Source organism: Aquarana catesbeiana, linkage group LG11, assembly GCF_042186555.1.
Source record: "Aquarana catesbeiana isolate 2022-GZ linkage group LG11, ASM4218655v1, whole genome shotgun sequence".
Taxonomy (NCBI): domain Eukaryota; kingdom Metazoa; phylum Chordata; class Amphibia; order Anura; family Ranidae; genus Aquarana; species Aquarana catesbeiana.
Window position 1 is genome coordinate 152,958,364 of NC_133334.1, and position 26,697 is coordinate 152,985,060.

The following is a 26,697-nucleotide window of genomic DNA, read 5'->3' on the forward strand; positions in this document are numbered from 1 at the left end:
TCTGAAAAACGGGGCGGGAATGTGAATAGGTAAGGTTTGGAAAAGATAGAGGAATCGAGGAAGGACATCCATCTTTAAAACATTCACCCTACCCAGCCAAGAGAGCTGTTTAGATGCGTATGTGGTCAGATCCGCTTGCGTTCTAAGAAGTAGGGGGGTAAAGTTGCTGGTGAATAATTGGGAAGCGTCTGTTGGGATATGGATTCCTAAGTAACGAATAGACGTGGAATTTGTCTTAAAAGGGAAGGAAGACGCAAGTTGTTTGAGAGCTGTTTCTGGGAGTGAAATGTTGAGTATTTCTGATTTACTGTGATTAACTTTAAAGTTACTAACATTTCCATATCTCTGAAACTCCTGCATAATGGAGGGTAATGAGACTTGCGGTTGGGTCACGAAGATGAGTAAGTCATCTGCAAATAGGGCAAGTTTAGTGTGTATGGGGCCTATACTAACGCCTGGACAGCTGGGTTGTTTCTAAGGGCAATGGCTAGGTGTTCCATAACAAGAACATAGAGAATAGGGGACAAGGGGCACCCCTGTCGCGTTCCATTGCGGATAGTGAATTTTGGAGCTAGAGATCCATTTAGTCTAATCCTGGCGGAGGGAGAAGTGTAAAGGGACATTATTCTTGAGAGCATATTATGGCCCAAACCCAGTTGTTGTAGTGATAGACGCAAAAATTGCCAATCGACACGGTCGAAGGCCTTCTCCGCATCTACCGTGAGAAGGCACAATGGGACATTGTGGGTTCGAGCATAATCTGCAATGAGAAGTGTTTTCAGGGTGTTATCTCGTGCCTCTCGTCCACTCACAAAGCCCACTTGATCTAAGTGTATGATTCAGGGTAGCAACGGTTGTAGTCTATTAGCCAGCACCTTCGCGTACACTTTCAAATCAACCCCTATCAGCGAAATGGGTCAGTAGTTAGCACATATAGTCAGGTCTTTGTCTGGTTTTGGGATGAGAGTGATATGTGCCTCTAGAGTTTGCGGAGGGAATACCGATCGCTCAGAGATTGAATTAAATACTTTCGTTAAGAAAGGGGTGAGAAGGGCAGCAAATTGTTTATAAAATTTCGGGGTAAAGCCATCAGGGCCCGGGCTTTTACCAGATGGGGTAGATGCAATGGCGCGGGCAACCTCATCTTCCGATAGCGGAGCTTCCAAGTCCTCTATCGTTTTGTCATCTAGAGTAGGTAATGCGTTTTGTGCGATATATGAGGCTTGCGTGTCCGCTCTAGAATAAAGGGGATCAGTGGGGCTTGTTACAGGTATGTTATAGAGGGATTGATAGAAGTCCCGGAAAACCTGTCCCATCTCAGAGGGTGACGAGACAACTTTCCCAGAACTGTCCCGTATATGGGGTATAAAGGTGTTGGGTTGTTTGGTATGTAGGGTGCGAGCTAGTGATCTACCACATTTATCTCGGAATTTGTACTGGTGAAAGGCTAGTTTGTTCGCAAATGTACGGGCTGAAGCCTCATATAATTCCCTAAGCTGAGAGCGAGCGGAAGAAACCTCCGCAAGCACCTCCGCAGTCGGGGAGCGTTTATGGGTAGTCTCTAGTGTCCTGAGTTTGTGTATAGCCGTGGCTATCGCGGCTGAGCGTTCTTTCTTCATGCGGGTACCCATTTGGATGAAACTACCCCGTAAGACGGCCTTTAATGCCTCCCATTTAATGGGTGGTGAGGTGTCATCAGAGGTGTGGTCTGTAAAAAAATTTGAGATAGTCTCCGCTATCCGAGTATCGAACCCTGGCTCAGTCAGAAGCGAGTCATTCAACCTCCATGTCCATTCTTTTATTGGTGTAGAGGGGACTGTAAGTGTCAGGAATACAGGAGAGTGGTCGGACCAAACCATAGGGTCTATTTCGCAATTTGGGGACCAATCTAGACAGCTGTGGTCGATCAAAAAGTAGTCTAAACGACTGTACGTTCGGTGCATGTTGGAAAAGTGTATGTAGTTTCGTGATTCTGGGTACAATATCCGCCATATATCTACAAGATGCATATTGTAGATGGCACGTTTTAGGGCCCGTATTTTAGGGAAGGATATAGAGGAACGGGATGTCGATGAATCCAAGAGTGGATCCATAGGAGTATTGAAGTCCCCTCCGAGTATGAGCTTACCCTCCGCGAAACCCGATAAGATCTTAAAATACTGTAAGGCCGATGGGATTTGGTGTGTGTTAGGTAAGTATAGGTTAGCTATTGTAAATTTAGTCCCCCATAGAGAGATTTTCACAAAGACGTACCTGCCCTGGGGGTCTACCATATGATCAAGCAGTTCAATAGGGAGTGTTTTATGAAACGCAATAGATACTCCCTTAGATTTTTGTGTTGGATTGGTACTGTGGATCCATCTATTAAAATATCTACTGGAGCAGGAAGGGGTGGATTCAGAGTGAAAGTGGGTCTCTTGCAACAAAAGCACGTTGACTCGTCTTTTGTGCATCTGATATAGTATTTGTCCACGTTTCGAAGCAATGTTCAGCCCATTGACGTTTTATGAACAGAGTTTCAATTGGGGGCGTGAGGTTACCGTATGAGCCATGTCGGGGTGCTAGAGGTCGTGCAGGGGAAAGAACAATAGGCTGTAAAAAAAAGGGGGGGGTACGGAGATCAGTTCGGGTAGAGTGGGGAGATGAGGTGGAATATAGAAGTGGGAGAAAAGGAAGAGAAAAGAAAAGGAGAGGAATTAAAGGAGAAAGAAGAGTATGAGAATAATAGAAAAGGTAAGGTATAAGTAAAAGGACACCTAAAAATATGTCCAGAAGACTAATGTGTTTGCTAGCGCAAAACACTGCGTGATATATCATGCTTTAGGCACAAACAGTGCCTGTCCTACTGTGGGGGGAAGGTCGAAATGGGTGAACCTGAGCCGTGATCCCGACAGCGAATCAGGCATGCATATAATATATGTGGCACACTAATCATGTAAAACGTATGTGAAACATATGTGGAACATAAGGCAGCTTAATGAGAACAGGTGAGAACAACCAATTAAATATCAGCAGTGGGTTTAAGTAGTTAACCTGGGATCATATAGAAAATACAATACAATTACATTGGTTCCCTCTTGTAAATAAATCAGTTAACCACAACTGCAGTATGCGCATAGGGGCGCAGGGGGAAACGGGGGGCCCACCCGAGGAGGCATCCAGTCGCATCATGTGTGGCGCCTTCCAAACTTACAGCCTCCCAAAATGGGGGTTAATTAAGGCTGGTGGCCAAACCTCCTTCCGGTGCGGTTCCCCCACTCCCGCCACACCCCCGCCAACGCACGCCACAGAGGGAGGAGGTGAGAGGGAACAATCTAACATGAAGCAAAACATTTTATATAAAGCTGTTGTATTGTATCAGTACCTGACTCCCTTTTTAGTGAGAGTCTTAAGGTGACCATAGGCTTCTCTCCCGAACCCCAGCCATACAATAAATTGGCAAAGAGCAGGAAAAGAGCCAGAAGGTCCGACCCACGCTGTCACTTCATCATTTACCAAGTGATCCATGGATCTCGGGCAACTTCTGGGTTAATCTTCTGGAGAGGTAGGCCGTCTCATTCCTGGGCCAGAAGAGACTGACCTAGACCTAGGTCGTCTGCGACGCTGTGGGAGTGAACCAAGTCCCAACTGTCTCGATCCGTCGACTGGAGGGTCTAGCCAGTTCAAGATATCTACCGGCTCTTGCTCAAGAAATATGAAAAAGTCAGGCAGTTGATCTGGATCGGAGAGCGTGAACCTGCTATCTCCCCGTGTCACCTTGATGCTGAAGGGGTGCCCCCATGTGTAGGAGGCACCGGCTTGCCGTATAAGCTCTAGTAGAGGGCGCACCACTCGACGCATGTATAGCGTATTGCGAGATAAGTCAGGGTATAGATGGATAGAGGCTCCAAAGAAGTCCACTGGGCCCACGTTCCATGCTTTTCGCATGATCTCCTCCTTCAAGGTATAATAGTGGACCCTACAGAGGACATCGTGGGGGCGACCCTCCCGGGCTCCCCCCGGCCCACCCACCCTGTGAACACGATCCAATTCAATTGGTGATGTTCCCTCTCTGCCCAGCACTTTATTGAGGATAGATATGACAGTGGGTTTCAGTTCCGCTCCCGATGTTGCTTCAGGTAGACCTTGCAGTCTAATATTGTTCCTGCGACTGCGGTTTTCGCTGTCTTCAATGTGAAGCTGCTGTTGGCGTAGGCGACAGAGATGTGTTGCGGATATAGATTCAAGGGCTGTTATACGTGCCTCATGGTCATCTTGAGCAGCATGTAAGACGATACTGTAACTTTTTGTCTCAGCGCGTTCAGCTCTACTTGTAGGGAATCTTCTATCTTGCTTGCCCAGGATTCAAAATCAGTTCTGAAGGCAGACAATAGGGCTGTGGCTTCTGTTCTGATGGGCACTCCCGTCAGGGGGTGAGGGGTTGTCCGTAGTTCCCTGGTGTCTGTGTCTTGTGATGTGACTGACCTTGTAGAGGAGGCTGATGACTCTCCTCTGGTTTCTTGGAGTTTCTCATTTGCGTCCCCAGTCATGTTAACTGTTATGCCGCGTACACACGGTCGGACTTTTAGTCTACAAAAGTCCAACGGACGCCGACGGACTAAAGCTGGCTGGTAATCCGTTCGTGTGTGGGCTTCTCCGGACTTTCAGCAGACTTTTTCAGCCTCAAATCCGACGGACTTTAGATTTGAAACATGCTTCAAATCTTTACGTCGTAACTACGACGGACCCGAAATCCGCTCGTCTGTGTGCTAGTCCGACGGACAAAAACCCATGCTAGGGCAGCTATTGGCTACTGGCTATGAACTTCCTTATTTTAGTCCGGTGTACGTCATCACGTACGAATCCGTCGGACTTTTGTGTGGTCGTGTGTAGGCAAGTCCGTTCGTTAGAAAGTCTGCTGCAAGTCCGCCGAAAGTCCGCCGGAAGTCTGTCGGACAGGCTGTCGGACTTTTGTAGACGAAAAATCCGACCGTGTGTACGCGGCATTACTAGAGTGGTGGTGGGTGGTTTGGTCTTCCCTGGGTTGCGGCCAGGCGCCATCTTGTCTTTAGGGGTTTGGGGATCAGTCGGCGCTGTTCTAAGTAGGTACCTCTGTATGGTGCCTTGTTGAGGGTCAGTAGGCTCCGAGGAGTGTGAGCTAGCTGCCGCCATGTAAAATTCAGGTGCGCTGTATTGCGGGATTAGCCTGTTGCTGTCAGGATGGCACGGGTCTCAGGGGTGTGCTGCTTCAGCCATCCATGGTTGATTGCTCTCTATCGAAGCCCCTTCCTTAATATAGAAAAGGGGGGTCGGGGGGGGCAGACCCGAGAGAGCAGCAATGTCCCCCTGTCAGTGCGGGTGGCTCTTTTAAATATTGTGTGTGCGCAGATACACAGGGAGGAGAGCACAGTCCAAATATGATTTGTCCCTTTACAGTGTGGGCCCGACTTCACTGTTAGGTCGCAAGATGGCGGCCAGTGCTGAATGTCCCCAAATAATAAAAGAGCCTGTACCTTAGTCTCTGGGGCAGTGGAGGGGTGTCCACCGTGTAGGATGAATTGCTGGATGGCTCCTGTGCCTCCAACTGCAGGCCCAAGGTCCAGTAGTCCTGTAGGCCTCCCAGGCCTCGGATCCACTGTAAGCCGCGGGTATCCGGGGCCCACAGTTGTCAGCCCCAGAAGTAGCAGTCCTGGGTGTAGGCCGAGGGAGTGTAGGCTGATCGATCGCCCCCTGCGCCGCCGATCGTGGTACTCTAGTCCGGGGATTCCCGCTGTCCTGTAGGCCGCAAGATGGCGGCCGGCATTCAGTGCAGGGCCGGCAGCGGCCTAGGATCAGATGGCGGCCGGCGTTTGGTAGGCCGCGGGTGTTCGGGGCCCACAGCCATTAGCTCCGGAGGCAGCTGACCTAATTATAGGCCGATCGGGCACCCCCTGTATCGCCGATCGTGGCACGCGAGTCCGGGGGTTCCGGCTGTCTTGTAGGCCGCAAGATGGCGGCCGGCGTTCAGTGCAGGGCCGGCGGCGGCCTGGGACCAGGTCAATCCACTGGCTGTACGGGTCAGTTTGCCCCAAAAATACTGCAGCCAGCCCCTGACAGTCGTGGGGCACAGATGGGGGATAATATTAGGTTGTATAGGCTGCGGATGGCTCCGGATTGCAGAGGACTCGGCGGAGCTCCTCTGTAGCACGTCCACCCACCTCCACGTCCGGACACGCCCCCCCTAAATAATTGTTCTTGTCATGTACAAAATCTTCCAACTCACCTATTTTGCTTGGCAGGCTTCTGACATTGGTGAACAAACACTTTAATTCATTGTCCTATTTGGTACTTTTTTTTAGTACCATTTCCAATGGTTGTTTGTAACATGGGGACCTTCTTATCACCTTCCATAGCCCTCCCACCATTAGGGACTGACCCCTGTCTGACCTGTCTGACCCATTATAATCTAATTCACCCTCCCCCCTCCATCCTAGTTTAAATACTCTTCCAGCCTTCCCATAAACCTCTCCCCCAGCACAGAAGACCCTCTTCTATTTAGGTGCAAACCTTCTTTCGCATATAGGTTGTACCCCAAATGAAAAGTCAACCCAGTGCTCTAGAAACCCAATCTGGCTGCAGATGCTGGCTATTTTTTACAAGTTTGGCATGTTAGTACTTTCAGCATATAGAACATGTATTTTGAGTATTTGTTTAAACAATAGACTCTGGGGTTTTGCCTTATAAATATTGCCCTGACTAGGAGTCTGCAAAATTAGACTGCAGAAAAAATGGGATTATCTGATTTGGAAAATGAAAAGTCGTTTTGTACAGCCCTACAGGGAGTGTTTTCAAGGACTACCATTTGAACTCTTTGAAGGTTTTCTTTCGACCTAAAGGAGTCCATTCCTCATAGTCATCCCGTTTGCAAGGTGAGTGTATGACCTCCTTATAGTCTTCCCATGCAAGTACCCCTTGTCTTTCTATTCTGCATTGTGATCAGGTGAGTTGAGGCCTAGGGCTTTCTTCTAATCTAGGGTAGTTTTTTATATCTTCCTCAAACAGGACACTGCCCCAGTTCTCTGAAAGAAATGCCCCTCTCCTGTTTGACTGTGGTTCTGGATAAGATTCTCTATTTCAGCTAATTGATAAGCCTTCTTGGAAATCCTAAATGGACCCTGTTGGTAGATCTGGCTTTCTTGTTTCACCATTCTGGGTGGTCTGGGTAAAGTAGCTTTCAAGCTTGTATCTAAGGGTCAGTTTCTTTCCTTTCCTCTCGGGACATAATTCACAGGTATGTAAGTGTTTCTGGATTTTTACAGCTTCAAACATTATTTTCCCTTTGCAAAGCTGCTACCTGGTCTTCTTTTCCACCTCTTTTCTACTGCTTAGTGGATACAGCCTCATCTAATGCCAGCTTCAAGTGTAAGCTCCATTTGGTGGCACTTAACCTTTATGCGGTCCTCAGTTCTCTGTTTTCTTGGGCCAGTTAGCGTGTATTTGCTGTGTTGCCTTCCCCTCAACTGGACTGCTTTTGAACATCCTATAGGTGAACAGCTTTCTGTGTCCCTCAATGAACAAGAAAAAAAAATGTTCTCGTAAATCCTTGGAGTCTATTGAAGGACGTGGGTCACACCTTTCTTTGTTTTATAAACATTCTGGTGCTGCTCTGCTTAAAGAAAAAAAAGTTGGGTATGCTAATAGTGGGAGGGGTTATTCTGGGCTGGCCTACAATTTTTTGCTAACCAGTATCCTCTCATGGGCAGAAGTATAACCAGGAAGTGAAGGACTTCCTGTGTCCCTTAGTGAACTCAAAGAAAAAAATGATTTTGCAGTAAGTACAAACACCCTTTTTAATTCATAGTTGAATACTTTTTATTGAGTTTTACAAAGATTGTACAGGAAAAGGATGCGCAAAGTAGTGTGAAAAGAACAGTCAACCAAATAAGTTGGAAATACTTGGCATGTACAAACACAATACATAGTCAGCAAAGATATTGAACAAAGTGGTAATATACAGTTTCAAAGGGAGCAGGTACCCAATTTTGACAGGTACCCGCTCCCACTTCTGGTCGGACCTTCAGTTCTCCTTTCTCTCCCCCTCTGTCCCAAGCTGTTACAGCCGGGTGCCCAAAGTTGTAATGCCAGGGAGAGGAGAGGGTGAGAAATGAGGGTTCAGGCGGCCACATTGCTGGATCCTGGGACAGGTGAGTGTGTGTTTATTAAAAGTCAGCAGCTACACAAAAAAGACAGGGACTCCGCTTTAAGCTTAGTGAAAAGCAGAATATGCGCAATAACTGTTCTGGTCGTGAGGGGGAAGGTATCTGTTAATTTTAAGAATTTGCTAATTCAGTAGAAAGCCACAGTAATGAGGGAGTAAATTATGAGACTAATTTAAGGACCTTATTCCAATAGGATCAAAGAGATTTACAATACCACATAATATGGATTAGGAAAAAAAAATATATCTTTATCTGGGTATGTAAACTTATGAGCACAAATAATAATATATAGATATATATATATAGATATATATATCTATATCTAGATATAGATATAGATATATATATCTATATATCTATATCTATAGATATATAGATATATATATCTATATATATAGATCTCTCTCTCTCTCTCTCTCTCCCTCTCTCTCTCTCTCTCTCTAGATATCTATATATATATATATATATATATATATATATATATATATATATATATATATATATATATATATTATTTGTGCTCATAAGTTTACATACCCTGGCAGAATTTATGATTTCTTGCCCATTTTTCAGAGAATATGAATAACAGAAAAACATTTCTTTCACTCATGGTTAGTGTTTGGCTGAAGCCATTTATTATCAGTCAACTGTGTTTACTCTTTTTAAATCATAATGACAACAGAAAATACCCAAATTACCCTGATCAAAAGTTTACATACCCTGGTGATTTTGCCCTGATAACATGCACACAAGTTGACACAAAAGGGTTTGAATGGCTATTAAAGGTAACCATTCTCATCTGTGATCTGTTTGCTTGTCATTAGTGTGTGTGTGTGTGTGTATAAAAGGTCAATACGTTTTTGGACTCCTGACATACCCTTGCATCTTTCATCCAGTGATAACTAAGTGTACTAACATTTCTGGATTCTGAGTCATGGGGAAAGCAAAAGAATTGTCAAAGGGTCTGCAGGAAAAGGTAGTTGAACTGTATAAAACAGGAAAGGGATGGATCCCTATGGAGCCGGTTCACATATCTCCGTTGCGGTCGAGGAGCGCACTGTGCATCTTTGGCTCAGTTTCAGGGCCAAATTCAGGCATAGATTCGGCCCTGATTCGTCCCTGAAATGGAGAACAGGGGCGCACAGCGCTCCTGTGTGATCCGCAGCCAGTTCCAGTGTGAACCCAATCTTAGGGTTGCACCGATACTGATACTTGAATCGGTATCGGTGCAGATAACGAGAATTTGCACGAGTAATTGTACTCGTGCAAATGCTCCAATGCTTGACCCGATATCTGGGCAGTCAGGTGTGATTGGTGCCGTGATGGGGGCAGTTACAAGCACCAATCTCCCTGTATAGATTTCAATAAAGCCACTGACAGCTGCTTAACCTCCCCTGCGGCTTTCAGCTGCTTTATTGAAATCTATACAGGGAGATCGGTGCTTGTAACTCATTGCACTGTTCATCCCTGACTGTGTCCTTTCTCCGTATCCTCCTCTGTGTGCTTCTCCGGTCCCCGTCTCTTTGCTCCTCCAGTCCCCCTCTGTGTCCTCCGTGCTCCCCCGATCCCCCCCGATCCCCCTCCATGTGCTCCTCTGGTCCCCCTCCATATCCTCCATGCTCCTCCAGTCCCCCTCTGTCCTCCTCCGCTCCCCCCTGTCCCGGATCTGTCAGGATGGAGAGTGGAAGAAGGAGACAGTAAATCTGTCATTTACCGGCTCCTTCCTTTTCTGAATGCACAGAGTCTGTGATCACGGACTCTGTGCATTCATAACTGAGCAGAGTGAACTGTGTTTACAATGTCTCAATTTATGAATGAACAGGAGCCGCTGTCTCCTGTCCATTCATTTTGAGTGCAGCTGAGGCTGCAGAGAAAAGGACTGGGGAATCTGTGTCCTCTGTCTCTTTCTCTGTCTCAAAGGGGAGATCTCAGGGGTCTGTTTAGATCCCTGATATCTTACCAAAGCCCCCTCCCCTAACAGGGCTGATAAAAAATGATTAATAATAATTAAAAAAAATGTAATAAACATTTAAAAGGTAGAATTGTAAAAAACAAACAAACAAAAAAAAAACACTGACACCGTCCACCCCCCACACCCAAAAAAAAAAAAAAAAAGGAAAGAAATATAAATTGTAAAAAAAATGATAAAATAAAAAATAATTATTAAAATTGTAAAAATAAATAAAAATAAAAAAGCTACTGACACGGTTCACATTCACATGACATTAAAATAAAGTATTGGTAATCAGAATCGACGAGTACTTGAAAAAAAGTATCAGTACTCAGTCTTAAAAAAGTGGTATCGGTGCAACCCTATAAATTATATTGCAATAAATAGGTTCACCTACTAACATACAGCAACATGACCACTACATACGCACAGACCTAACTCTCTAGTGTAGTGCATGTGAGAGAACAACAAAAAGACAGATATACTTCTGTCACCAGTCTTGGGAGGGAGGGAAAAAAAAATACACACACTCACACTCTTGTGTAATAATACCATAATCCCAGTCTGGATCAGCAGCTGGTGAAAAAAAGGCATTTGGCTGTTACTTATATTGGAGGCGCTGGTTAGAAGCTACCTCACCCAGTGCCTTCATAGGGGATCTGCAAGGAAGAGTATTTTTGGGGGTTTTTTTTGCAACATTTAGCATGGCATTACATCATTGCATACGGATGATCAAACTTAGTAAAATACCGTTTCTTCTTTTTTTTTTCCTAAATACATTTGTTCTTTCATGTACCTTTTTAAACAAGCAATAGTATATAATTAGGCATTTTTTTTTTTAACATACACCACACTAACCCCCCCACGCCCCCCACCCCGAGAAAACACACCGGATCCTTGATCATGTCCTCTTCAAAAGAGAGAAAGAAAAAAAGAGAGAAGAAAAAAAAAAAAGGCAAAAGCCCACCCACTTGCCTACCCATAACCAAAACTCAATTTGTGCAAAACATTATTCAAAGTATAATTAAAGCGGGGTTCCACCCACATTTTGAACATTATCTCTATGCATTCTCTTCCTTGCCTAGATGCTGACATGCTGTGTAAAAAAATTTAAATCGCCGTAATTACCTTTTTTTTCTAATCTTCTTAGCACTTCCTGGTTTTCCTCCCATGGGAGTAGGCGTGTTTCTAGCCTCTCCCAGACCTCCCACAGTCCCCTGGGAGCTAGTCTCAGGCTTCCCAGCATGCATTGTGCAACAGCGTCATCACACCATCTCGTGAATGCTGGGAGCACAGCATTCACCGCATCCAGAAAATACATGCTTGTGGGCTTCAAATGCCCACAATGAAGATGGAAACCGCCTTCAGTGAATTTTATAAGTTATTCTTTACAACGAAATCGGACACAGGCGGACTTATTACACAGAACATGTGAGTAGATAATCATGAGAAGAAAAGTTTGTGAATGAACTCCAAAAAAAAAAAAAAACGACAGATAGGTGGACCCCCGCTTTAAGAAGGGAGCTTTACAGAGCCCTATTACATGTGTCAAACAACCAACAATACAAAAAACAAAAATAAGTAATACAAAAAATATTTATAAATAAAAAAAAAATAAAAAAAAGTGTATTATTTTGAATTACTATTTTCGTGTCCTATTATGTTTAGTGTTTTAATTCAATATAATCTCACTCTACTATTTCATTTTTATACCTTTCCACCTTTAATTTCAATCTACCCTTCTTTATGTGATTCCATTACGTGTTGCCCATCCCTGCCTAATTTACTATTATAACTTATCCTCTTCCTTTTAATGACATCAATCATCTCTCCACTGTGCCTCCCAGAGGAGGAAAAAAGAAACAACACAGAAAGAAAACACAAAAAAAAACAAAAAAACTAAAACCTCACCTCCTCCCAATTTCCCAGCACCAGATGCAACTCATAGACTATCCGATCCACAACGCAGCATTGCCCCCAAAAGGGTTTAATCACCCCTATTTCTGAGGAGTAATAAAGCCTTCCTGCCCATGTATCTTTAAATGTGTTCTGTTGGTCTTTAACCATATGTATCCATCTCTCTGCTTCCATTATTTTTTCTACCTCCCTTTTCCAATCCATTATAGTGTGACATCCATACTGTGTCCAAAATCTAGGTATCAATATTTTGGCTGCATTTAGCAAATGGGGAGTAACGCTTCTCTTATAAAACCTTACAGATGATGGCATCCCATGAAAAAGAAAATGTAACGGAGAGAATTCTATAGGTCTAAGTGTCATTTTCTTAATCCAAGGGGCTATCTCCTCCCAGAAAACTGTAATCTTTGGGCAATGCCACCATAAATGCAGAAATGAACCCCTTTGGTTACATCTCCTCCAGCAGTTAACGTCCGCCGATGGATATATCTAAAACCAAACAAACCAGTGTACAATACCATCTTGTCAGGAACTTATAAGACATCTTCTGTATATGGGAACTTATTGAAGTATGGTGTGTCGCTCCCATCAGCCTTTTAACCACCTCAATACAGGGCACTTAAACCCTCTTCCTGCCCAGACCAATTTTCAGCTTTCGGTGCTCTCACACTTTGAATGACCATTACTCAGTCATGCAACACTGTACCCAAATTAAATTTGTGTCCTTTTTTTCACACAAATAGAGCTTTCTTTTGGTGGTATTTAATCACTAATGGGTTTTTTTATTTTTTGTGCTATAAATAAAAAAAGACCGTAAATTTTGTGAAAAATTGCCTTTTTCTTTGTTTTTGTCATAAAATTTAGCAAATTAGTAATTTTTCTTCATAAATTTTGGCAAAAATTTATACTGCTATATATCTTTGGCAAAAATAACCCAAATTAGTGTATATTATTTGGTCTTTGTGAAAGTTATAGAGTCTACAAACTATGGTGCCAATCACTGAAAATTGAAAACATCTGATCAGGCCTTCAGTACATCAGGTGAATCTCATTTCTTGAGGTACTAACAAGTCAGAAAAGTACAAATACCCCCCAAATGACCCCTTTTTAGAAAGTAGACATCCCAAGGTATTAAGTAAGTAGCATGGTGAGTTTTTTTAAGTTGTAATTTTTCCCCACAATTCTTTGCAAAAGGAAGATTTTTTTTTTTTCAAAATTTTCATATTAACTGGTTATTTCTCTCACAGAGCATATGCATACAACAAATTACACCCCAAAATACATTCTGCTACTCTTACCGAATATGGGGATACCACATGTATGGGACTTTTACACAGCCTGGCCACATACAAAGGCCCAACATTGAATTCGCACCATCAGGCGATCTACGAGCATAAATTGCACATCTCATGTCTCAACCACCTATTACACTTTTGAAGGCCCTGGAGCACCAGGACAAAGGAATTGCCCACAAAATGACCTCATTTTGGAAAGCAAATACCCCAAAGTATAATCTATGAGGCATAATGAGTCTTTTGAACGGTTATTTTTTTTCCAGATGTTTTTTGGAAAATGTGGAAAAAAAATGAAAACGCATTTTTTTTACACAAAGTTGTCCATTTATAAGATATTTCCAACACATAGCAAATACATAGCAAAAATGACACCCCAAAATACATTCTGTTACTCCCCTGAGTATGGGGATACCACATGTGTGAGACTTTTACACAGCCTGGCCACATACAGAGGCCCAACATCCAAGTAGCACCATCAGGCGTTCTAGGAGCATACATTACATAGATAATTTCCTGGCAACCTATCATTTTTGAAGGCCCTTCATATTTCTAACATATAGCATGTACATACCAAGAATTACAATCCAAAATAAATTCTATTGCGGAAAGGATAAAAAAAAAAAAAAAGTATTACCTGTGCTTTTAGTAGTGTCCACAGAAGAGAGCACTGGTCCAGGCAGCAGTCAGGGATGTGCTTAGCGACAGCAATAATAACTATCCAGGCAGCAGGCAGGAATATTGTCTATAGTTGGCACAGCACAGTTCATAGGAATTGTCCAGGCAGAGACAGCCAGCACAGCCATAATATTGGTCCTGGTAAACTGTTACCTGCAGACACTCATTATTGTACCGCTCTCCAGCCCTTCATAAACATACTGCCTCTTGCTACAGCGAATTATTTGCATAGTCCAGGTAGCAGGCAGAGGTGTGGTCCGTTCATGCGGCAGGCAAAGGCATGATGGCAGTAAGTCAGCAGAAGGCTGAGGGCCGCAATCGGGTAAGACCTGTGCACAGGGGCACAGGGGTAGAGGCTTCGACCCACCCAAATCTCTATGAAGCCTTCAGACTCCAGACCCTAATCCTGGAAATTACAAAACCGGGAGAAAACAAAAAAAATTGTTATCTCCATCCGGAATAACTTTTCTGATGCCCCTCACATATGTGAGACCCCTGTGTACTATAGTAGCAGGGCAACAGATCAGTCCAAGCGGTAGGCAAAAGCATAGTCCATAAAACAGGCCAGGGTCAGTTAACGTGCAAGCAGTCCAAGCGGTAGGCAGAAGCGTGGTCACAAAACAGGCCAGGGTCAGTTCACGAGCAAGCAGTCCAAACGGTGGGCAGAGGCATAGTCAAAACAGGCCAGGGTCAGTTCATGTGGAAGCAGTCCAAACGGTAGGCAGAGGCATAGTCAAAAGGCAGGCCAGGGTCAGTTCACATTGAAGGCAGTGGCATGGTTATTTGGGGAAGCATGGAAAATGATCAGCGAAAATGGGGAAAATATGGGCTAATAACTTAGGGATGTATGATACAGTTCGAAGCATTCACCAATGCAAAGGCCAGGTTGGGAGGGACACTGGCGACAATGGAAGCTGGTATCTTTTCGAAAACCTCTTCTGCTGCACACGCGACATCTTTTTTGCCGTCTTCGGCCTGCTTCCGATGGTGGAATGTTGTACGGGAAGTGGCGTTCATGAAGTCGGCTAACAGCATCAGAACGAAGTCCTTCTGGGAGGGGTCTTTGTTGATAGATGAGGAACGTGACTACTACTTCTATGAATTTTAGGAAGGGGGCAGGGCTTTCTGTGGATTTTGTGTAGATTATGTAGGAATTGTAAATGGCCAAATGGATTAGATATATTGCTACCTTCTTGTACCAGAATCGGGACCTCCTTATTGACAAATAGGGCTGAATCATTTGGTCATTGAAATCCACCCCCCCATGTAGAGATTATAGTCTTGGACACATGTCGGTTTTTCAATGGGACCTCGTCTTCGCTGAACTACAACTGTAGTGTCATCATGAATGGTGGACATCATGTACACGTTCCTGTTATCCTTCCACCTCAAGGCCAGCACTTCATTACATCTCAGTGTTGCTCTTTCCCCCCTTTGCAGCCTTTTGTTCACTATGGATTGTGGGAAGCCCTTCCTATTTTTTCTTGAGGTTCCGCAGGCCAGGGTTTTTTCAATATATAGGTGTCTGAAAAGGGGCACGCTGGTATAAAAGTTGTCCAGGTATATATGATAGCCTTTTTTCAGAAGTGGGTAAGCCAGGTCCCATACGATTTTTCCAGTTGTGCCCATGTATGCCGGGCACTCAGGGGGCTGGAGCTGGGAATCTCTTCCCTCATATATGTGGAACGCATATAGATATCCCGTGGCTCTCTCACACAGCTTGTAAAATTTGACTTTTTGCTAGGAATACATTGTTTTATTCCTAGCCGGCCTGAAAATGGTACCAGGGACTCATCCACACATATATTCTTCTCGGGGACATAAAGTTCTGCAAATCATTGGGAAAATAAATTTATCAGTGGGCGAATCTTGTATAGCTTATTGGAATTTGGATGATTGCGGGGAGGGCACTGGGTGTTGTCATTAAAATGAAAGAATCTCATAATCATCTCATATCGGGACCTGGACATTGCGGCAGAATACATGGGCATATGGTGGATGGGGTGGGTGGACCAATAGGTATGTCCTTCATTTTTTTTTGTAAGGCCCATATTTAGGGTAAGGCCCAAAAACAATTTGAACTCCTCCAAATTTAAATCTCTCCACTCAAACGGAGGGGCATAAGATGATTGGGGGTTGTTGGCAATATACTGCTGGGCATACAAATTTGTCTGGTCCACAATGAACTGCAGCAAAGTGTTGGGCAAAAACAGGTGAAAAAAATTGATCTCTGTAAAATTTTGGGTGTTGGCCTGCACACCTGGCTGTGCTGTGAAAGGGGGAATATTTGGTGATCCCGAGTTGGAAGGCAGCCATGTTGGGTTGGCAAGACCATCTGGCATGTATGTAGCGGCCCTGGCTCTTGGGGGACGTGACACTCCAGTAGTTGGGGGAGTTAAATTTCCTGTGCTGGAACTCAGGTGTGATGTGGCAGCACTGGTACTGGGCATTTGTGCGCGGGGCCTATCTCTGGTGGCAGCACTGGTACTGGGCCTTTGTTCCTGGGGCCTATTGCTGGCGGCAGCACTGGTACTGGGCCTTTCTTCCTGGGGCCTATTTCTGGCGGCAGCACTGGTACTGGGCCTTTCTTCCTGGGGCCTATTTCTGGCGGCAGAGCTGGTACTGGGACTGGGAATATAATCCTGGTTGCTGGCGGCTTCCTGGTTTCCAGAGTGTCGTGCCCTTTTAGGAGGGACCCATTCTTCATCCGAATCATTGCTACTCTCGATCGGTTCAAATGCCGAATTTGATTCGGAATCAGAATTGGACTCTGATGAGAACTCCCCGGTGCTCTCATCAGTCATAGAGAGGATCTGGAATGCCTCCTCACTAGTATAAACTCTCTTGGACATGGCTGTGTGGCGGGTAGCTGTGTGACGGGTGACAGATGGGTGGCAGGTGACGTTCACTGAGAGGTGATGGTTTGATGGGTGATGGTCACAGATAGTTGACAGGCAACGGTCACTGATGGGTGACGGGTGCACCGCTGATGGTCACTGATGGGTGACAGGGCACGGTCACTGGTGGGTGACGGGTGACAGGGCAGGTCACTGATGGGTGACGGGTGACAGGGCACGGTCACTGGTGGGTGACGGGTGACAGGGCACGGTCACTGGTGGGTGACGGTGGCACCGCTGATAGTCACTGATGGCAGTCTCTATGTGACAGGTGCACTTTTTATGGGGTGACTGTTGGGTGACAGATGACAATTGGGGGGGCGATGGGACAGAAGTGGTGTTGGTGCAGACACTACAGTACATAGATCTGTAACTCACTGCTCCTGGCTCTTCTCTGCTCACACTGGAAACGGTGTGTGAGGAGAGAAGGGCTAGTAACAGCTAGTGACAGCTCTTTGTTTACAGTTAGTGATCGGCTGTGAATGGATCACAGCCGATCTCATGGTACACAGCCCTGGCCAATGGCTGTAAACTATCGTCGGTGACGAGCAGTATTCCCGGGGAACACGCCGCCACTGACGTGCACGCGCAGCGCGCTCACGATCGCGCGCATGCGCCGTGCAATGTGGGGATGTACCATTAGTGATCGGTCGTGACTTCATCACGGCCGATCACGTGGTAAACAGCCATGCCCAGTGGCTGTTCACCCCTGTCGATGACGAGCGGTGTCTCGGTGACACGCCGCCACCGACAGTACAGGGCTGTGCGCTCACGATTGCGTGCATGCCCTGTTTAAACGGGCTCACGTCATATGACGTCCGCCCAGAACAAAAGGCTTACCGTCCCGCCGTCATATGACGGTGGTCGGTAGGCTACTGGTTAATCTGCTCTGATGTAAAATTATAGCTCAGTTCTCTTTCCCATTCTCAAATGAAATAGGGATTTGTCATATTTTGGGCACTCAGAACCAGCCTATACTTTCAAGACAACATATGACCCGGCTCTGATAAGTTAACACACCATTCCTCAAAAGTAGTAAGCGTGTTCACATTTAATGAAGACTGTTCTTTTGTCTGTGTTGCATATTTTACACATTTGTCTGTGTTGCATGTTTTACTAATTTTTCCCACATTTCATTTCAGTGGAAGTCCAAGTATGCAAAATTAGTTATCCATGAAGCTCAAAAAACGCCAGCAGAACTGCATCATAATGTCCAGAAGGCATTGTTATTATTACTTCAATATGACTGTCTGTTTCAAGATCTTGTGCAGGTGAAAGGTAAAGACCTGCTTACTCCAGTTTCCCGCATTCTGATTGGCCAACCAGGATGCACATACAGATATTTAAACACTCGGCTGTTTGCTGTGCCTTGGCCTGATGCTAAATACAATATCACATACAATACAGAAGCACTTGCAAATGCCTGCAAAGCTTTCAAAGAACTGAATGCATTTCTTTATGAACAGACAAAACTTAAATTACTCCAGTGTGTAGCAAATGCACAGGGTTCTAGTGTTTTACCCCAACAGATATCCCTGGAAAATGATAACAGAACAAATCAAGATGATTTGGAATCTTATAATGTGACCTTGATAAACTACATGAACCCACATAACATGTCCTACCTTAAGGAGGAACCTTATTTTGGTATGGGAAAAATGGCAGTGAGCTGGCACCATGATGAAAATTTACTAGAGGAATCTACTGTTGCAGTCTACAGCTACAGTTACCAAGGTCAGGATCATGTTTATTTTTTGGTGTCTGATGTGTTCATTTTTTTTTTTTTCGTCTAGACAAAAACCTCATTGTAAGGGCTTGTGGAGATGGGCACATCCTTCTAAGTTCCTTCTGACCTCCTTCTAAACTGTATCAATTTGGCTTAAACTGATTTTAGATTTTCATTGACTTGTTTGGGGAGTAAAGCAGTACAGTTATGAACAAATGCCCATGTACACACGCCTTTAAAATTGTAATATTATTTGCTTTTGCTTGTCAGTCTGTCAAACTCTTTATATTTATTGCACAAATAAAATATGATCTTCCATAGGACACACTTTACAATAAAAAGTTGCATCAAACTGAAAGCCATGCCACATTTATTTTTCTTCCCCATCTATAGCACAGTCTGTTAAAGTATTTGTGAACACACTAGAATACATGGCTTAAAAAAAGTTTATCTTCCTAAAATCTATTTTTTTTTTATATATACCGTATTTATCGGCATATAACACGTACTTTTTTCCCCTTAAAATCTGTGAGTGACTGTGAGCGGCGCCTAGAAGAGCCAAGTACACTTGGCTATGTGTATCTCGGCTCCGCCCAGTCCCTGCGATCTCGGCGGTGCCATATTTAAATCTGTCCAAGGCTGTAATGGACACCCGGGGCAAGGCTGCACTGGGGAAAGGCTGCAATGGACACTGGGGGCAAGGCTGCACTGGGGCAAGGCTGCAATGGACACTGGGGGCAAGGCTGCACTGGGGCAAGGCTGCAGTGGACACTGGGGCAAGGCTGCACTGACCACTGGGGCAAGGCTGCACTGGGGCAAAGCTGCACTGACAAGGCTGCAATGACAAGGCTGCAATGACCACTGGGGCAAGGCTGCACTGGGGCAAAGCTGCACTGACAAGGCTGCAATGGACACTGGGGCAAGGCTGCAATGACACTGACAAGGCTGCAAATGGACACTGATAAGGCTGCATTGATGGACATTTAAATGTAAGTTATTGTTTCCTTAAACTTCCCTCCTAAAAGTTTTTTTCCTTAAAATTCCCTCCTAAACTTGGGGTGCGTGTTATACGCCAGCGCGTGTTATACGCTGATAAATACGGTATATATTTTATTTGGCTGTTACATGACCGAACAGCCTCATAAATTTCTCTTAGTCACATCAGGGGGCGTCTGTTCAATAAGGGTGCAGAATTATGTCATACATTAGACTGATGAATGAACAGAATTACTGATACAAAGGACAAGTGGACTAACATCGAACACACATCAGGGAGGTAACCTGCTGCTGTTTTGACAGTGGCTCCCAACTGCCCATTATGAACTGGAAGACCATCTACCTGCCAACCTGTTGCTGTGACAATCCCACCTACTGTTCGAGCCGGAGAAGGAATCTGCTGCCGGCAGAAGTGCACCATAGAGAATACTGGTGACCAGATGGTGTCCCCAGCAGTCTCTATGACTCTTGGCGGTCTGGGCGCAATGTTATGATGTCACGTCTGGCCTGGCAGTTGTGAATACTGCAGTGCTGGAAAGCCAAGATTGTTCTGTTGTTTTTTTTTTTGTTTTTTTTTTTTCTTTTTGATCTCAGGCTTTCCAGCCTAGACGAGAGATATGGGGTCTTATTGACCCCAGATCTCTCCATAAAGAGGACCCGTCATGCACTATTCCTATTACAAGGGATATTTACATTCCTTGTAATAGGAATAAAAGTGATTTAAAAAAATGAAAATAAAATAAACAAAAAAAATTAAAGTGCCCCCGTCCCCACATGCTCGCATGCAGAAGCCAACACATGCACCCACATATGTAAACAGCTTTCAAACCACACATGTCAGGTATCTTCCCGAATGTTAGAGCGACACCAATAATTTTTGCACAGGACCTCCTCTGTAACTCTAAACCGGTAACCTGTAAAAAAATTGGAAAGCGTTGCCTATGGAGATTTTTTGTACTGACTTTTGGCGCCATTCCACGACTGTGCGCAATTTTAAAGTGTGACATGTTAGGTATCTATTTACTCGGTGTAACATCATCTTTCACATTATCCCCAAAAATTTGGCTAACTTTAGTGTGTTTTTTTTTTTTTTTTTAATTCATGAAACAAAAAAAACAAAAATGCGTTTGAAAAATTGCTGTGCAAATACCATGTGACATAAAAAGTTACAACAGCCCCTTTTTTTTTCTTAGGGTTTCTGCTAAAAAAAAAAATAATAAAATAAAACATATATAATGTTTGGGGGTTCTAAATAGTTTTCTAGCAAAAAAATTGGCTAAGTGATAGAAAAAATAAAAACTTTAGGGGATCATTTTCAAGATGCTATATACATGTGCACAGATGCAATCTTATTTTTGGGTTAACACAGTTTAAAAATTGTGTCACCTTAGTCTTCTATAGTCTAACCTGCACAGATATGGACATATTTTGTGGTTCTATATAAACACTAGAAACAACTGTTTTTTTTTTTTGTTTTGTTTTTCAGATTGTGCTGATGAAATATTTGAAGATAAGCAAGCCATATCTAATTGGCATGTAGGTTTGAAGATAGCCTGGGACATTGAAACTCCAGGCCTTGCTTTACCTTTAAATTCTGGAGATACTTACTTCATGCTAGGTAAAAGTTTTACAATAATCATTTTTTATGTGCCTATCTTTCTACTTTCACCCCTATTTGTGTGTGTATTTATTTATTTATTTATTTATTTATTATATATAGTAATGGTGTCACATCAAAAAATAAATAAATAAATTATATATATATATATATATATATATATATATATATATATATATATATATATATACTTCACGTTGAAGTATTAAGATATGATGCTTAAAGAGGAACCCCCCCAACTTATCATAAAAATTACAGTGAAGACCCCATAAAGTTTGATACTGGCAATCTGCAGATGCTTATTAATAAGAAAAGTTATTTCCACGCTACCCAGCAGCAGTGCAAATTAATCACCAAAAACGGATTGCAGCCAGCCCAGATATATGTCCCCGCAAGTGATAATATTCAAAAAGAAGTGCAGCACAATCAAAAATAGAATAAAATAAAACACACACTTCTAGAATGTGTTCACATGCAACAGTTCACAACAATCTTCATTGCAATATATAAAAATTATTAAAAGTAGATTTCCCCCCTGAGGAAGCTGTGATGGGCGTGGCAAAACGTGTGGGGGGGCTTGATGACGCCAGCACCTACAGCAGGAAGGAAGCACTCTTAGGCTCCATTCACACTAGCGCGTTTTTTGATGCATTTTGCATTTTGCAGAAATGCACGGGAATTTTTTAACATTGGTTCCTATGGAACATGTTCACATCAATGCCTTTTTGTTTCTCTGCATTTTTGGAAAGGGTCAGGGACTTTTTTTCATGCAAAATGCAGCGTTTTGCATGTAATAGAATTCAATGGACAAGCATCAAAAACGCAAGTGCACCGTTTTTGCAGCGTTTTTGATGCGTTTTTAATGCGTTTTTGCCGTTTTTTTTTTTTTTTTTTTTATTTTTTTTTAGACTGTAAAAAAAAACTGTAAAAAAAAAAAAAAAAATGCAAAACGCAAATCGCAGCAAAAACGCGGCAAAAACGCTGCTCAAAAACGTGGCAAGCATGAAAAAAAAAACCTCCAAAAATGCTCAAAAGCAACATGCATAGGTGTGAATCGAGCCTTATATGTGAAAACCATGCTGGCATTGTCCCTCAAGCGGGCAACACTATTTCTTATTGTACATCACTGGACACGGAGTCATAGTAGTTACTGTGTTGGTTATAGGCCACCTAAGACAAAAAGTGGCACGCCCTAAGACAAAAAGTGCACTCCCTATATAACCCCTCCCACTACTGGGAGTACCTCCATTTTTTCACCAGTGTCTAAGGAGTTGGTCACGAGTAAAGATGTGCTGTGCTGAGCTCCTCTGGAGCAATCCTTGCTGAGACTAGCCATGCAGCCGGATCCATTCAAAGTGTCTTTTTGGCCGAATTGAATGGTACCCGGGCTTCGTATCCGAAGAAATGAGGTCTTGCCTGTAACACTTCTCTTTTTAGAGAGATGGACCCCAGGATCCAATACTTTTTGGTATTAAGGCCATGAAGTTTTTACTGGCAGTGGTGCGATTACAGGTCCAGGATTGTGGGTTTCCTCGAGGATCCCCAGCTCCTGAAGGTTTAACGGAACCCGCCGTGAAGGGTGAAGATTGGGTCTGTTGGTTTACCACAGAAAACCCTGTTGTGGGAAAGGTAAGTGGAGTTTTCTAAGAGATTTAAAAAAAAAAATTCCTATGAAATGTTTCCTTTAAATTTAGTAAGAGCTCTTTAAAAAAAAAAAAAAAAAAAGAGTGGAAGGGCTGTGGGCGCCGGGGGGCTTAGTGCGGCGCTGGCATCCTCCAACATCCAGTGCGGGAAGGTATGTTTTAAAGGGCACCATTTGTGCTGTTACATGCTGCAGGGGGGACACAAGAGCAAAGGTGGCATATAAGAGGTTTGGTGACACAGGCATTCCTTTTGACACATTTACTACTGCATCAGGCTGAGCATTAATAGCAGCAACAGGGCTTGACTATTGCTCAAGCAGTGGATGCATTCCTTCTGGTAGTACCTCTGCTTTGTGCATCGGGCTATGGTTGGAAGGGGGTGAAAAACATCTCAAAAAAGGGCTCTAAAAGGACTGCTACAGTCAGACGGAAGCCTAGAACCATTTCAAAAAAGATGGCATCCTATCCTGAGAGTAATATGGCTGGTCAGAGTGAGCCATCAGGAGGGGCAAATGTTGCAGCTGCTCTTAACACTGCAGCCCTTACTAAGGAAGATTTTTCTTTGACCATTTTAAGCTTGGAGCAAAAATTATATGCTTTAATTGCATCCCAGAGTGGGATTAAGCACAGCAGGTCCCCGTCCATTGCTCAGGACCCTCTTGCTGAGGAACAAGGAGCAAGAGATGACAAATTCATTTCAAAGGACCAGGAAAAGGCTGGAGTCTATTGGTACAGTCTCTCACTGAATTGGTCCGCTCCACATTTTTACTGCCAATAACGCAGTTGGTTGATGAGCCCACTTCTGGTTTGGGTTCACTAAAGCCTCCCCAATCTGTTCATTCTTTTCCTATCCATTCATGACTAAGGAAGCTAATGTATTCTGAGTGGGAGCACCCAGATAAACAGTTTTCTCCTCCGAAAAAGTTTCCAAAACTTTATCCTATGGAGGAAGAGTTTTATAAGAAATGGGGAATTCCAGCAATTGACGCTGCTATATCATCTGTAAATAAAAACCTGACTTGTCCAGTAGACAATGCTCATATGCTAAAGGATCCAACGGATAAGAAGTTGGAGTTCTTTTTTAAAAACTATATTGCGCTGGCAGGTTCAGTCATTCAACCTGCACTGACAGCGATCGGAGTATCTCAGTCCCTAAAGGACCAGTTTATAGAAGTACTCAAAGTTATTCCTGATCAGCAGGCCCAGGAGTTGACCAGGATATCAGAAGCGTTGCGTTTATGGTTGAAAAATTGGTCAGCCGAAGAGCCATGCAAAAAGCTCTTGGCCAGTTTCCCTTTTCATGGTGAACGGTTGTTTGGAGACAATCTGGATAAGTATATTCAAAGAATTTCTAACAGGAAAAGTTCCCTTTTACCGGTTAAAAAGAAGTTTAAGCACTTTTCTTTTAAACATGCTTCTTCTCCAGTGCCAGGAGCATCAACCTCCAGGCAGTCACAACGGCCTCCACCATGAGGTTCAAGAGGTAAACCTCAGGGTCAGTCCCAGGACCAAAAAAAGGCCTGGGGAAGAAACCCACAAAACAGAATACTAAAGCCTCCTTGTGAAGGTGCGCCCCCGCTCGCTCGAGTGGGGGGAAGGCTTCTACAATTTTCAAAGGTCTGGCAGGAACAATGTCAAGACAGATGGGTGGCTTCCTCCATTTTTCTAGGTTACAAACTAGAGTTCCGAGAGTTCTCGCCTCCTCGTTTTCTCAGATCAAACGGTCCCAGAGATCCAGTGAAAAAGAAGTCTCTCTTTCTAGCTTTTGATCATCTCTTGTTTCAAAGAGTGATATCGGTGGTCCCATTGGAAGAGCAAGGTTTGGGGTTTTATTCAAACCTGTTCACGGTTCCAAAACCGTGAAAAAATGGGGTTGTCAGGCCCATTTTAGATCTCAAAGATCTAAACCGGTTTTTGAATATCCGTTCTTTTCGCATGGAATGAATCATTAGTCTCCATCCTACAAGGGGGAGAACTTCTGGTGTCAATCGACATCAAGGATGCTTATCTCCATGTGCTGATTTTCCCCGCTCACCAGAAATTTCTACGCTTCTCGGTAGAAAATCTTCATTTCCAGTTTGTAGCTCTGCCTTTCGGTCTAGCTACTGCACCTCGAGTATTTACAAAGGTCCTGGCTCCTCCTTTAGCCAGGCTAAGGGCTTAAGGTATAACGATACTTGCCTAGTTAGACAATCTACTCTTGATAGATCAATCGGTAGCCCGCTTAAACCAAACTTTGGTCACCGCAGTCAGCTACCTGGAATACCTAGGTTGGATTCTCAACCTAGAGAAATCCTCCTTAAAACCATCAAGGAGACTGCAGTACTTGGGGCTGATCATAGATACAGCTCAGAAGAGGGTGTTTTTGCCCCAGTTGGTCAAGACAAAGAAGAATCCTTCTATTCGACTTTGCATGAAATTGTTGAGAAAGATGGTGGCTTCTTTCGAGGCCATTCCTTATGCACAGTTTCATTCAAGACTGCTGCAAAACAGTATCCTGTCAACTTGGAACAAGAAGGTCCAAGCTCTGGACTTCACAATGCGTTTATCCCCAAATGTGCTCCAGAGCCTCAATTGGTGGTTGATATCCCGGAATCTTCAAAAAGGGAAATCCTTTCTACCAGTTACCTGGAAGGTGGTAACAACAGACGCCAGCCTTCTGGGCTGGGGAGCAGTCCTGGAAGAAGTGTCTGTCCAAGGGAAATGGTCCAAATCAGAGATGACCTTGCCCATCAATATTCTAGAGATATTCTAGAGGCCCGGACGCCCAGACTACGGAATTGTCCTGTCAGAATCCAATCTGACAATGCCACAGTGGTGGCCTATATCAATCACCAAGGGGGCACGAGAAGTCGTGCGGCCCAGAAAGAGGTGAATCATATTCTTTCTTGGACAGAAAACAACATTCCTTGTCTATCAGCAATTTTCATATCAGGGATAGAGAATTGGCAGGCGGACTACTTGTGTCGCCAACAATTGTTCCCGGGAGAATGGTCCCTTCATCCCAACATCTTTCTATCAATATGTCAAAAATGGGGAGTTCCAAACATGGATCTGTTTGCGTCCAGGTTCAACAACAAGATTGACAACTTTGTCAAGGACAAGGGATCCGATGACATTCGGAACAGATGCCTTGGTCTTTCCGTGGGATCAGCTTTCACTGATCTATGTATTCCCTCCTGTTCTGCTGCTCCCGCGTCTTCTTTGCAGGATCAAGCAAGAAGGGAAGGAGGTGATTCTGGTGGCCCCAACATGGCCCAGGAGATCTTGGTTTGCCAAGATCATAAAGATGGCGGTAGTGGACCCTTGGACCCTACCACTGTGGCCAGACCTTCTCTCACAAGGTCCGGTATTCCATCCTACCTTACAAATTCTAAATTTAACGGTTTGGCTATTGAGACCCACATTCTAAAGGACCGTGGGCTGTCAGCTTCAGTAGTTTTTACTTTGGTTAATGCTAGGAAGCCGGCCTCCAGAGTCATAATATTATTATTATTATTATTATTATTATTATTATTATTATACAGGTTTTATATAGTGCCAACAGTTTGCGCAACGCTTTACAACATGAGGGCAAACATTACAATTACATTACAATTTGATACAAGAGGAATCAGAGGGCCCTGCTTGTTAGAGCTTACAATCTAAAAAGGAAGGGTCAAGTGATACAAAAGGTAATAACTGTGGGGGGATGAGCTGATGGAGGAAGTAAAACAGAGTTAAATAGAAGCAGGAAAGGCTTCTTTGAAGAGAAGGGTTTTCAGGGATCTCCTAAAGATGGATAGATTAGGGGACAGTCGGA

General features: G+C 43.9%; 1 protein-coding gene across 2 annotated transcripts in view; it reads left to right on the forward strand.

The window, feature by feature from the left end:
* Nucleotides 1-26,697, forward strand: part of FTO (FTO alpha-ketoglutarate dependent dioxygenase) — an 802,194-nt gene that overhangs the window by 143,042 nt on the left and 632,455 nt on the right. For both annotated transcript variants that reach the window (XM_073605012.1, XM_073605013.1), the window contains exons 3-4: nucleotides 18,055-18,646; nucleotides 21,121-21,252. In XM_073605012.1, the coding sequence (XP_073461113.1) occupies nucleotides 18,055-18,646; nucleotides 21,121-21,252 (724 nt within the window). The remainder of the gene's footprint in view (nucleotides 1-18,054; nucleotides 18,647-21,120; nucleotides 21,253-26,697) is intronic.